The 14157-nt window shown below is 37.9% G+C and overlaps 3 protein-coding genes across 10 annotated transcripts in view; 2 read left to right on the forward strand and 1 right to left on the reverse strand.

The window, feature by feature from the left end:
- Nucleotides 1–14157, reverse strand: part of LOC139118616 (alpha-1,2-mannosyltransferase ALG9-like) — a 513500-nt gene that overhangs the window by 137494 nt on the left and 361849 nt on the right. The gene's annotated exons all lie outside the window — the stretch shown is intronic.
- Nucleotides 73–7971, forward strand: LOC139118603 (neutral cholesterol ester hydrolase 1-like). The gene is made up of 5 exons (XM_070682015.1): nucleotides 73–100; nucleotides 4449–4659; nucleotides 6162–6396; nucleotides 6846–6909; nucleotides 7175–7971. Exons 2-5 carry the CDS (start codon nucleotides 4525–4527, stop codon nucleotides 7953–7955), a joined length of 1215 nt encoding a protein of 404 aa, XP_070538116.1. The 5' UTR covers nucleotides 73–100; nucleotides 4449–4524; the 3' UTR covers nucleotides 7956–7971.
- The window catches only part of LOC139118602 (uncharacterized), a 44518-nt gene continuing 42027 nt past the window's right edge, over nucleotides 11667–14157 (forward strand). For 3 of the 8 annotated variants that reach the window (XM_070682007.1, XM_070682010.1, XM_070682008.1), the window contains exon 1: nucleotides 13892–14104. The gene's annotated coding sequence lies outside the window, so the exon portion shown is untranslated. Of the gene's footprint in view, nucleotides 11902–13890; nucleotides 14105–14157 lie in introns of those variants that run through there. The other 5 variants (XM_070682012.1, XM_070682013.1, XM_070682009.1 and 2 more) reach the window with 4 other exon arrangements.

Consider the following 14157-nt stretch of genomic DNA (forward strand, 5'->3'; position numbering starts at 1 on the left):
ATCTTTTAATTCGCTTACACTGGGAAGGTCGCTTGGGGCGAGTTTAATCATATACAGTATACTCTCTTCCTCTCTGTCGTCTATGCACCAACACGCCCAGGTAAATTCTCTGCCCTGATCATAAAATCATGTGTTTATACCCCACGCGCCGGTGTTTTCCTCTCTCTAACTTGAAAGCTGTCTAAATTTTTACACGTCGAAGTAACATACCGACTTGGCTAATGCCTATTTCGTTTTCAAAAGAACTATTTCGAGAAAACCGGTATTCCAATATTGATGCTCATCAACTATGAATATAGTTAACTAACAAACCATATTTAAATATCATAAGAGATGATTTCATTTTTCCATATGTCACAAACAAACGTATCCTGGATTTCTAAGTAAGGCGCTTCAAATAAAAGTCTTTGTTTGCCGTCCGCATGCTGGTTTTCAGAGAAAATTAAGAAAACAAACACAATGTTAACATTATTACAAATAAACACATAATTTTTCCAAAGGAAACCAATGAAAAATGAGCACATGTTAATACACTTGTGGGTTTTTTGTCATTGTTTTTTTTTTTCTTTGGCTGGTTGGTTTTTCAAAATCCAAGGACGGCAAACAAAGAAATTTCTTTAAATGGCCTAAGCTAAAGTGGTTCGCATCCGTATTATTTTTTACATTGAATACCATTGGATTTTCATAGGAAAAACAACGGGGCAGAAGCTGCGACTTTTGAATTTTTTTCGGTGTTTCTAATCGATGTATCAAACACAGTTTCTTTCTGTCTCCCCAGAGCATGGTGCAACGCACAGTATTCAGTTTGTCGATAAAGACTGTATATGAAAACGCTATTGTACTGAATACGGAAGTCATTTGTCAACGATACAGAAGCGCAGTACACATACAAAGGCTGTATTGGCAAACTGAATACTGGACAGTTCAACATGTTGTAGGGAGTAGAACAAGAACGCAGTTGTATAAACTGAAGAAAAACATTGTCAAAATTATCAAAGTTAATACAGCAACTGTCTACGGGTAAATATTGTCACTATCACTGCATACAAGCAGTGACAGAGATAGCTCTGACGTAGTTGAAGAATAGTTTAGTCATTTGCCGTTCATGACTGTGAAATGAACGTTAACTTTTTACACAAGATCAGAGCGACGAGCAAGCAATGGAAGACTAGGAGACTTAACAGTTATCGATAAACAATGAATGCTCAAAAAGGGGCAATAGGTGTACCGTTGTTCACAAAGAAGTTGACTATAGTACACAAAAAGAGTGCATGTCCTTGAATGTAATGGTACGGTTTATTACTTCGATTCCTATATCTATTAGCTACCTGTATTTATCATTTTGCAATGAATACACTGTCCATAAAGTACAACAAAGATGTGAATGATCAGTAGGTATGTTAAACTTGATATTTTTTTAACATTGTATTGTGTATCAACATCTTTTTTTGTAGTTCATTTTTTGAAAATCATATTGAAAAGCTTTAAACTTACACAGTTTGAGTATAAATATAAAGTAGTCTTAAGGTATATTGGCATTTCGATGTATATGAAATGCAACTGACAGCAATATAAGTGTATAACACATATGTATATTGTGTTGATAGGCTGAATACTTAATACTTCAACATGATGAGATGCAAAACAACAGATTTGATTTAATAGAAAAACAATGAAAAGTATCAAAATTTTGTCTTTGTAATATTATTTGCTTAAGGATGCACGATCAATTGTAGCTATTGTCATTTTGAAATTGTTATTTTTGTTAATTTTGGTATACATATGATATATGTATTTATAATAATCAAAAATTGAAGAAAATGAATGGGGTCACCATGCTTGATTTTCTACAAAACGTACGATGAAAAGTCAGTGATTTTACGTAAATCACCTAAATCAATCTATAAAACCACTTATTTCAAGTTCACACAGTTAATGAAATGTTCAGATTCTCATCATACAATAACACAAAATTAAAAAATTTAAACAGTGAAGATTCTAAGTTAAATGAAAAAAAATGTGTGAATAAATGGACGTTTTATTTTTTTTACCAATTTTTTGACCATAATAGACAGAGCTATCTCTGTCACTACTGCTGTAGTATACAGTAGCAGTGACACTGCCTGTAGGCAGGAGCAGGGCAGTAGCTGTATTAACGTTGATAATTTTGACAATAATTTTGTTCAGTTTGTACAGCTGCATTCTTGTTCTACTCCCTATAGTGTGTTGAACTGTCCAGTATTCAGCTTGCCAACACAGCCTGTGAATATATACCCAGCATTTGTATCATTGACAAATACTTTCAGTCTGTACTCCAATTTATCACCTAATATTCCCATATGCGGGCTTTTGTCAACAAACTGAATAATATGTGTTTCTGCATACTGTATGGAGGCAGCAATTAACTTTATTTGATATATTGCATAGAACTATTGAAAAACCTATCAACAGTTCCTGCTTCTGCCCCAATACTACGCCTACTTGTTTGCCTTTTAACGGAAATTCATACATTTTTAGATTTTTTTGAGACAAAAGTAATGAAATGATATGAAATGGTTCTAGATCTTTTATAGATATTACTACCATTAAAACAATTGAATTACATTAAAATGTTATTAAATTTCATTGAATTTCCAACCAAATCTTGGAATCGTAAAAAAAGGGAACCAAAAAACTTTCAAGTCCCCCTTCTACTACCCCAAAAATTTTCGAATCCCCCTTGAATTCCTCCAGCCCCCCCAACTGTTTCTTGTGAACGCAGCCTTACCGTCTCTCTTCAGAGGATAGCTAGCGAGATACAGAAACAGGGTAGTGGAGGAAAGTCTTCAAAGAAAACTCCGTTTATTTCTTAAACGTGGGGATGTTACATGTTGCTAGATCTTGCCCCTTCTCCCTTCTATCTGCGTTCTGTCTGCCATCTAACTGCCCCTCTACCTTATGTGCTTGATATGCGCTTAGCATATTTATGTATATTGACGTATATGGAACACAATACTAATTGCATACGCAGTGTATATCTTTGTATATGGAACATTCCAATACGTTGATATGCGTAGCGTATTTCTATGCAGATCTTGAGTATACGTAATGCAGATCTTTGCACACTAAGTGTACACTGTAGTTTTGCATTTTTTTAGCATACGTACCGTATACTTTATGTATTTGTCACATGTACAGAATCAGTATATGTGCGTATATTGTTGTATATCAAGCAGTTTGCCCAGTGCTACTTCTGTGCTTGTGTTCATATAGACACCTGCATACAATAAAAATGTAAACTTGTCATATCATACTCTGTACATGTGGATATCATTCGTGATTAGACACTCTCATAATGCTACGTCAATGTAGTTTTGTTTATGATTTCTTGACTAATTGGTCACCAGGCGAAAGGTAATAAGTGTATAGGAACTACATAGGCCTAATAGCAAAGTTGACATTGAAGTAAATGACCTCTGTAACATGTCACCTGTTCCAATTTTGCCACAGTTATCATGGAAAGAGAAAATCTAACCAATCACAGATTTTAAACAGGTGGCCGCGTTTTAAAAACAGCGCCCTCACATGGGCATTTTGAATACCTAGGAACGCCCTCTTGACCATATATGGGCATATTTAGATTACAGGTGACTGTATCACATGCCGTGGTAATATTCAAAACGAAGCACAGTAGGTGAGGCTGCCCACGATTCCCCTTGATTCGTAAACTCACACATTGTATTTCAACTATGGACAGTGGGCTATGGACAGTGGGCTAGCAAAGCCTCGTGTCATACGCTGCCGGGGTATACGCTGATACTGCACTGAACACAACAACGACGCAATACATAGTATTTTTACCCGAATTCACCTCAGAGGCAGTATTTCTTCCACAGAAATCATACTGTTTAAAATAAAATTGATGTCTATGCAGTGATTGAAATCCGACAGGCATGAATCAAGTTTATGTGCCATGAGTGACTGGGAAGAAGATTGTTGGTTTTCAAAGAAGGCCCTCTTGTAAATTACTGATTGCAATTGGTACTAGTATTTCGGAAAACAAACTCGGGAAGCACAACAACAAGGGAACAGTGAAACCCTCGATTTGCAACAGCAAATGTAAGCAAAGTCAAGTCTGCACGAACGATGATCCAACCGCAGAAGGAAAGTTCGCGCACGGGTGATTGGTTTGAAACCCGAATGTGTACGTGTATCCGTAACTACTAAAAAGAAAAGAGAGCAAAAAGCTTGAAGAAGCTTGGCTTAGTGACAGATATTTCCTCTATGATCTAAAAATATCAGTGTCATTGGCCGTAGACTTGACTTTCAAGAAGTGTATACGGTGAGATGTTTGTACTTGTCTGTCCGTGTGTCCGTCTGTTTGTTTTTTGTCACATTCAATCTTTCAGTTACATCACTACAGGACAAAATTGACGGCTTTAGAAAATCTTTCCTTTCACTATCTAAAGTTTCACTTTCAGAACCTTAGCACAAACAACGACGTTCAAAAGACGCAATTGTGACAAGATAACAATTTAACGCAAGATGAAGAAGTTATTGATCGTCGCCACAACGGCCGTCGTTTTGGCTTATCTGTTTTACTGCCCTCTACCGGATGGAATAGCTGATCGCTTTTATGTTAGATTTTTATACGCCGAGCGCAAAATCTCAAAATTTGTGGTGAGTGTTATATCTTCGTTGTTGGTTTCTCCCAAATATCGAAAATACATCGTTCTGAGACACACCTGTCTGATGAATTATCTTCAAATTAAGGAGCATTGAAACTTAAAACAAAAAAGACGCTGAAAATATCAACTTTTGAGTTCAGAAATACTGCTGAATGGACACGGTCAAACGGTTTCAAAATATTTTGTTTTGTTGCCTCTTGTATGTTCCGTTATTTCAGGGACAAGTACGAAATCTACGCATCCTTTTAATGATATCATTATGATATTTATGATATTGCCCATAAAGACTAATAGAATCCCACACTCCAATGGACTCAAATGGAATGTCTCAAACGAGTTGGGGAATCTGTCTCACACAAGCCGGGGGCAAGTGTGAGAGAAACCCTCCAACGAGTGAGAGACATTCCATCTAACTCCATTAGGGTGTGGGATTATTTTTCTCACGTCCTTTCATTACTTGAGAAAATTGCAGTCATATTGTATTTTATTGTAGAAAACACCATTATTGTCATCAATAACTTTCTTTGATCTATATCCAATGATTCCCCTTCGAAAATCATAGTCGTCATCCACTCATATATAATGCTATACGAAAAATGTTTATACTGATGAAAGTTTTCTTCTCACTGCCCTAACACCATTTAGTATTAATGATTTGGCGACGAATTAGTTGAATAACTACATTGCTTTGTGCTTTGGTAAATCTACATACATATTTGTCACCAACGAGGAGTGTTCAGACCATAGGCGCACGGCGAATTTTAAAATCATTGCATTTTTATTAATAACTGTGCAAACATAAATTATGCGGGCAACTTTTGAGATGAGCAGCGCCCAGAACACGGCTGTGGCCGCTCGGCTGTCTTGCACACATCGTAACTGTAAGGTGTACAAGACAGCCGAACGGCCACAGCCGTGTTCTTGGCGCTGTTCACTGTATGTCTCAAAAGCTGCCCGCATGATTTCCGCTTGCACAGTTTAACATCAATAAAATGCATGTTTCAACATTAAAATTACAGACCAGTGATTTTAAAATTCGCTGATTGTATAAGTAACGTTAACAGTAGAGCCGAGCGGCCACAGCCATGGACGGGGCGCTGTTCACTGTATGTCTCAAAAGCTGCCCGCACGATTTCCGTCCAACATTAAAATTACAGACAAGTGATTTTAAAAGTCGTCGTGCGCCTGTGCTCAGACCCATTCACTTTGAAGTGTGTCGTCTGCCCGGGCTATATAATTCGGTTTTACAGTACCTGACAGCGTGCGGCTTGGGCGAAGGGATTGCAAAAGACCAATGAGCATTCGTCAAACGAACATATATTTCGATGACGCGAAAACACAGAGTGTGAGAACAAATCGACCCCACACACTGGTGTTCTCACACTGCCAGCGTACTAGGGTAGTGAGAACAGGAATACACATGATGTTTGTTATCTACAGCAAAGATTCATTGGAGTACTACTTTAAATATATTTTGTTTTTGTTGCCAAACAGGCTAAATCTTCCGTATTCCTCGGTTTGAACGACCCCGTTGGTGTACTTAGAGCTATTCCTAGGTTAAAAACGTGGCGTGTAACCCGGGGTTGCGACGGTGAACCAACAATCGTCCATTCAGATACCACCTTCGATGGAGTCAATGTCCGCGTCTACGAACCCGTGGTGAAGTCTGAGAAACCAATACCTGGCATGGTATACATACATGGCGGAGGATGGACAATTTTAAGTACAGGTTGGTGCTGAAGATCGCAGAGATGTCTGGTGTTTGTTTAAAATTTGAAGAGAAAACGTATTACATGTATAAGCTTAATTGTATGAATCTTTCACTTTCTGCAAAATTTTTCGATGATGTCGCCGGGCTGGCCATCTGGTTTGAAGGACCACAGTCGTCAGCTCGAAATGTATGCGTAAAACACGACCAAAAAAAAGGAACCATGGTACAGATTTGTTAGTGAAAGTATTGAAAGTTATAGCAAAATATTTAACATGAGAAACTGGAATATTAAATAAACTTTAAACTTAAGCTATTTTGATTTGCTTCACCAAATTCAAAATTTTGTTGTTGAAATAAAGCATGAGAGAAATAAGGTCGCCCGTTGGTAGCAGTTTCCCCTAGCTACATTATGATCGAAAATCTGCTATATTCATAGGTATCTGACTTTCCATTATGTTTTATCTCAGATTCATATCACTACCTCACAAGATATATGGCAGCAAGACTCGGAATCGTGCTAGTGTCGGTAGAGTAAGTATTGACAACCACCATAAACAGTCATAAAAATCTTGCATATAGATCTGAATTAATTGTCTAGAATTATTTTTATGGTCTGGCTCGGCCAATGCTGTTCCGAGAGAGTGAAACGACTTCGACTGAGTGAAGCTATATCAATTTTCCAATAAGTGTTTGCTTTTAATAAACTGATGTGTGTGTAGTGTTCGTAAGACTTGACATTTATTCTTTCTTATTCATAATTTATTCTCATGTATATACTTTTATGACTGTTATACAGTTATCGTTTATCTCCGGAACACCCGTTTCCAGCGCCCATCGAGGACTGTATCAAAGCCACCGTGTGTTTTTTACAACACGCCAAAGACTACAATGTAGATCCCACCAGAATAGCTGTGGTTGGTGACAGCGCTGGCGGTAATTTCGCTGCGGCCACTGCCGGCCTGCTCACCTTTGACGATAGATATCAGGATATGGGGTTACCGAAACTGAAGTTTCAAGGGCTGATCTACCCAGCTTTACAAGCTTTAGACTTCCTGACGCCTTCGTATCACCATGGTGACATCTTTCTTCTGACCCAGGACATCATGACTAAATTCTGGTCGTGGTATCTGACTGGAGATTTGAGATACGCCGAGGCCATGAAAACAAACAATCACACCTGTCCACATGTCAAGAAAAAGCACGGTCTTGACTACAGTCTCATTCCGGATAAATTCATACAGAATGGATACAATCCTCAAAGATCTCAAGTTGGTGGAAGTCCTGAAATCTGCGAAAATATCTGTGAGACTTTGCTGAACCCAGACTTCGCACCACTGATGAGATCCGATCTGAGGGGTCTGCCGCCGGCATACGTACTGACTGCAGAATTTGATGTACTCCGAGATGACGGAATTTTGTACGCCAAGAGGCTGGAGCAAGCCGGTGTTCCTGTTACATGGAAAAATTACGAAAGTGGATTCCATGGAATATTCGCTCTTTCCGTCGGAAAGGCAGCACTTGATGTCGGCAGACAATGTATGAATGATTTCATTGAATTTTGTAAAGTGAATCTTTAAACTGGGCAAATTAGAAATTCTGTAGTACACAACTCAATCGGTTGGGAACCTGTTTTGTTTCTATCATCTTTTGTTTACATTTTGCTCACTGTAAACTCAAAGAAAACAGAAAAATTATAAATTCACCCTGTATTTTTGAAATGTGCAGAAAAATGTTTGTGTCAAGTTTAAAATGGGAAAGGCAGGTTAAATCATCATATTTCTCCCTATCCGAAGGACCTTCATGCCGATCGGGATAAATTATTTCTTAATCTAAATATTAACTACGCTTCTTAATCATTTGATATTTCTAATACTACTGGTACGTACCCGACAAGTCTTTTGACTGTCGATTCGCCCGTCCGCCTATGTCTGTCTGTCTGGTCCCCCTCCCCCACACTCTCTCTCTCTCTCTCTCTCTCTCTCTCTCTCCTCTCTCTCTCTCTCTCCTCTCTCTCTCTCTCTCTCTCTCTCTCTCTCTCTCTCTCTCTCTCTCTCTCTCTGATCAGAATGAATCACCGCATGTTAGTTGCAGTTCAAAATGATTGCAAGGAGGGTTATCCTCCGGATGTATAGTTACCACATAACGAGAGGAAATCTAAGATCAAAGTACAACAGCATGAACTATTTACATAAGTGTCAATTTGCGCCGCAACTTGTTTCGTTTAGCAATATGATCAGATAATAGTACCGTCAACTTTTAAGGAATATTTACAAATATACGCGTTACTACATTAATTTGCAAATCTGAAACTTCAAATTAAAAAAATCCAAAGTTAGTATATCGCTATAGTATAGCGATAGTATTTATCCATGACGGAGACATTCGGATTAGGCTTTGTGGAAAGCGCAACGAAAGTTTATTTTTGATCAGATTTCCCTTTTTCATCACATTACTGTCAAATTTAGAGGAAGGACTAATAATAATAAGCCCCTTCGTTTAAAAGAAAAATTAAGATAGAACACGCCTCGAAAGTGAAAGACTAAACCTTTTTCTCAAACTTTCCTCAATGAAACTTCTAATCATTTTTTTTACTAAATCAAGAATAAAAATCAGCGGTCACCGTGCCAAGTTTCGTACTAGAAAGACAAGTTACCTAACATTTCCCGATAATTCAAAATGGCCGCTATCTCTGCGTTAACTTTATGGGGATAAATGAAATTTTCGATTTTCAAAAAACTATGAGGATGAAAACTTTTCTTATCCTATGAGCTTTAAAATGAGCTCCCACAAGCGGTAGACCAGAAACGTATTGCAAAAATTTGTGAGTCTTGATATAGGCGCTGAGGTTAACCACTATTGTTGACGAGGACGTGCTATGTGGAAAGCGCCCCCAACGTTACTGCTTGAAAGCTTTTCTCTTATATCATTGCACAACCATATCGTCATACAACATACAGGATATAATACGTTTTTGAACAGCTACTGTTGGGTTGAGCCGTGGTCATGTGGAACCCCATCTCACTCCTAATGAGACTGAAGCATCAGGACCGACCATTCGTGGTCATCCATCGGACTAAACCGACACTCAACCCTTTTGTTTTCACAACCTTCTTGCACATTTCCATTTTTTGCTTGTTTTCTTATTTCCATCATGCAGTAAACAGTATTTTTTCAACTTTTATTGGAAAAATTAAGGTGTTACATTTCTGTGGTGTTGTCACAAAACACGTCTTACATCCCAGAAAAGGAAAGTTTTTACCGTTTCACCACCATGGTTTTGCCAAATCCATTGTTATTGATGGTGAGTGGAGACCTGTCCATAGGGAATGAAAAGTGAACATTACATTTTGCTGATAAGTTGCTAAAACAATTCAAACCATTCTCTTTTATAGTCAAGATAAAAAGAAATCAGGGTCATCGTGTGAAATATTTGCTCGTTGGAGCAAATTACTTCATATACATTGATATTTCGAATTAACACGATTGGAACTAGTTTGGGTGAAAAATTTATCAAAATTGTTAGGTACTCTATAGCTGAAAGGTGCAAAATTACGAATTACCCATAAAAAGCAGTGAATTGCAAAAAAATAAATTTCTAAACTTTGCTAATTAAACTAAAATTACCACAATATTCTATTCTCCCAAATTAGTTCGTGTCGTTTTAATTCTGTGTTGTTGTTACCTTTCAGTGTTGATTTTATGGAAGGAAATTACATTCATGTGCACTTTTCTAAATCAGTTTATACAAGCCGTGAAGGACATAGAGTTGTGAGATTTCAAGTGTGCAAAAACTTGCCTCCAAGGTGCATTGTAAGTCAAGTTACAGGCTACTCCACCCCCACTTGTCAAGCCTTACATTGGAGCTTTGTCCTCTGGGCAGATTGAAGTGAAATCGTGTGATTGCTGATTTACGGGATCGACTACTAACATCAGCACTTCAGCTCCATCTGGCATATCGTATTCATTGCCGATTAAAAAAGGATATTATTGCTGCCATTGGTGTTTATGTGATGTATTATCTGTTGTAGAAAATAAAATATACATCGATATTTGGGGTTATAGGAGTGTGATGCGTGTTAAATAATTTCGTGTCTTGCTTTATATTCAGGGCAGTGTATTATGAAAGTATTACACACCTCGAAATTGAAAGACTTAAACTTTTGCCCAAAATTATCGGAAGAATATTTTAAACTGTCGTCTTCCGAAATCAAGCGATAGGGGGTCGCAGTGTAAAATCTGTTACAAGAGAAACAAATAACCAAGTATTTGACGACAATTTAATTCCAAATGGCCGCCATTCCCACGTCTACTCCCGGGCGTCTACTCTATTGACAAAAGTTAAGGTAATTTTCGATATTCAAAAAAATAATTTGGCGAAAACTTAATTTATAATTCAATAGCTTCACCCACAAGTGGTAGACCAAACAGAGCACTGTATAGGTTTGAGAGTCTGAATATCTGTTCCTGAGAGACATTCTACCTTAATAAACCAAATAACGTACTCTCACATTTACAGAGAGAGTCATAAGTCTGAGGCCACTCATATGGCGAAATGACTAGCAAAACAGCCAGTCATTTGATGAAGTTGTAAACAGTTTGGTGATTAACTTGGCTGATAACATGGCCACTATAAAACTGGACATCGGAGCTCCCCTGTAGTGCTGTAGAATAAAGATACCACTTGTATACATTAAAGCCTGTACTCAATAATTAGTTTATTGAAGCAATCCCTCTTTTATGGGATCACTGCTGTTAGTGTCATACAAACACGTATTCCATGCAGACAGTGTATTTTGGGGAATTTAAATCAGCTGCATTGTTTTTCGTAAACCTAAAGAGACACAATGATAAGGCGAACATTATATACAAGAAAAATAATTTTGGTCTACAGACAATAGTGTGTAAGTTACAATAACACCAGTTTTTTTCCTTTGGTTATTGTGAAGATATGACAAATAAGTTGTCTTGACAAGACAGTTGTATATGGACTGGTGTTATGCATGGTAATATTATCTCAATCTTGAGCGCAGGGTGCCAATCGTAAACTCTCATTTACAACCCTCTGTAGCAACAGGGGAGCCCAATTTCCAGTTTTTCGTGCCCATGCTATCAGCCAAGTTAATCACCAAACTGTTTACAACTTCATCAAATGACTGGCTGTTTTGCTAGTCATTTCGCCATATGAGTGGCCTCAGACTTATGACTCTCTCTGTAAGAATAGTTCAGTGCCGGGTACGTCACTCTTTGCTCCGCACAAAGCTACCCTCATTTTTCCAAGTAAGCTGGTCGAATGTGTTCCAATATTTGACCCGTGGATTTGTGCCAACAGTTCGAGCTGTAGGAGATGACAAAGTAGCAGGGCCCCAGTCGCTGCATGTCATCTTCCCCCTCGGATATAGCACATCTTATACTTTCCCTACAAAAACGCAAAGTGCTTTTATCCTTAGTTCACTGAACTTCGATCTTCGACCTTCGACCGTTGCAGTTGAAAGATAGCCGGAAACTAGAGAGTACGCTAACAAGGTAAGGGGAGAACCATTTGATTTCTGGGGGGGGGATATGGAGGATTTTGAGAAAAAAAAATTTGTCACCAGGTGAGAGAGAAGAAAAAAAATTGATCCTGTCAAGGCCTGAGAAAAAAAAATTGTCATAACAGACAGAAGAGAGAAAAAAAATTGTCACAATGCACCAGAAATAAGCAAAATTTGGAGACTTATTCTCATGTATTCTTTGCCGGCGCGCCGCCATAGGCGGCGCAAATGTTTTACCACAAGCAATTCTTATGTTCTTTCCCCAGCACTTATGATATAAACATGCACTACATAGGTCTACTTTACACCTCAGTACACTCAATGTTTTCCTTCCTTTTCTGACCCAAGAAATCATATTTCAGGATTTCTGTTGCAATATCTCAATGGCATAGGCACTATCTAAAGGGGACTATTTGACTTCTGTAAATTGTGAAAATTTAAAACACAAGACAGGAGTCAATAAACTAGTATTAAAACAATGTATTATTTTCTTGATATAATTTGTTAGAAAGATGTACCTTGACAATGAAAAATTGAGGAACAGCAAATATAATGAAATACAATGTGTGAGCCTTGTTTTTCTGACCACAAACACCGGATCGCAAACATACCATATTCAGGCTTTCAATAGAAGCTGGCAGCTGGAGAAATGACACAAGAAGGTCACAGATTTTACGTTCCTGTATATTCATTTGTCTTCAGTCTCTGGCAAACAGAACTGTTTTTCACAAATTGTATTGTCATAATTGTTTGGTTGTTGAATATTGTGACTCAAAAACTGATCATGCAAAAAAATGTAAAAAATATCAGTGTTCAATGTCATTTTCAAACAGTTTTACCGAGTGCAAAATAAACTGAAATTCCTCTCAGATTGCACCATTAAACACATCAATTCTCAAAATTTCCAATACGAGAGGGGGAACCCCCTCTCGTGCTCTCCCCCTTAGGGTCTTCTAACAGTTTCACTAAGTAAACAAATAAAAAAAACTCTCAGATTGCACCAGACTGCACCATTGCACACATCAATATCTTAAACAATTCCATGCAAGATAGGGGAAAGCCCCTGTGACACTTTCCCCCTAAGCCTCTCTCATGTTCTCCCCTGTACTTTCAAATTCTGCCCGGTCAGATATCCTAGTGAAAACCCTGTCATAATATCCATCCAAATTAAACAATATACTATATGATTAGATACTGCGTGATCTTTTATATCTTTATTTTATTGTGACTTTGAATTTCATTTTGATGTGTTCACCTTTGTTGAACCATCATGAGATAACTGATGATAGTCTAGCAGGGTACATCAGGATTTGATAGGTCTTTACTGTTGCTGTATTTTGTGAATTTTACAATTACATGTATTGGTATTTAACTTTTCTAAGTGGGGGACGGTCAAATTTCAGAGTTAGAGAGGGAGGTTACTCAAATTCATCATGGTTGGCGAAGGGCGGGGGGTCACTCGAAATTTCGGAGTTTCAGGCCGTAAATAATGACGGGTCCCTTATATACAACGCATTACAAACTTGATGACCAATAAAAAAAAAATTGCACTGCTACTCCATTTGGAAAAAAAAATTGATGCAGGTCTGACAGTAGAAAAAAAATTGCTGTCACTCTGACAGGAAAAAAAAATTGCTGCCACACCCTCTTCCTCCATACCCCCCAGAAATCTAATGGTCCGCCCCTAAGTTCTCTGTTGTGAATTGGGACTCTGACTACTCGTCCAACATAGTATTCGGCTGCCTATATTGCATAGGTCAAGTAGGTCTTCTCTCTCTACATTGTTTCACATACCCTAGGATATATTATTGCTGTGAGAAAACAGATAAAAGTGCTCAGAAACCCTCAAACGTCGTTTCTATAGTTTGAAACGATAGGGCGTGTTGCTCGAATGTATGTCTGCTTGTCTGTGTGTGTCTTTGTGTTTCTAAATATATACATACATACATGTAACCCCGGTTTCGATTGTAAGTCATGTGATTCGATCTGCTGTGTGTTGTTTGAGTGTGATGACACATGTGTGGAATTTCATTGATAGCGTCTTCACCCACAATGCATTGCAATGCTCTACTGATTTTCACTGCTTGAAGACAGTGCTTTGGTGTGGATGTACGTTTAGGAATTATTATCCGTTTTACTGCCAAGAAAAAATTCCAAGACAACGTGGTTGGTCTTTTACATGACTGTGCTTACAGGTATGTGTACTTCAAGGCTTTGGTATTGAAAACAATGAACTTTTAAAAGTCTC

This window comes from Ptychodera flava, chromosome 19 (assembly GCF_041260155.1).
Source record: "Ptychodera flava strain L36383 chromosome 19, AS_Pfla_20210202, whole genome shotgun sequence".
NCBI lineage: Eukaryota > Metazoa > Hemichordata > Enteropneusta > Ptychoderidae > Ptychodera > Ptychodera flava.

Bases quoted from the DNA above. Each gene is read 5' to 3' on its own strand.
- LOC139118603 (XM_070682015.1), top strand. From the start codon at position 4,525: ATGAAGAAGTTATTGATCGTCGCCACAACGGCCGTCGTTTTGGCTTAT. The intron at 4,660-6,161 runs GTGAGTGTTATA...GTTGCCAAACAG, and splicing joins GCAAAATCTCAAAATTTGTG to GCTAAATCTTCCGTATTCCT. The intron at 6,910-7,174 runs GTAAGTATTGAC...ACTGTTATACAG, and splicing joins ATCGTGCTAGTGTCGGTAGA to TTATCGTTTATCTCCGGAAC.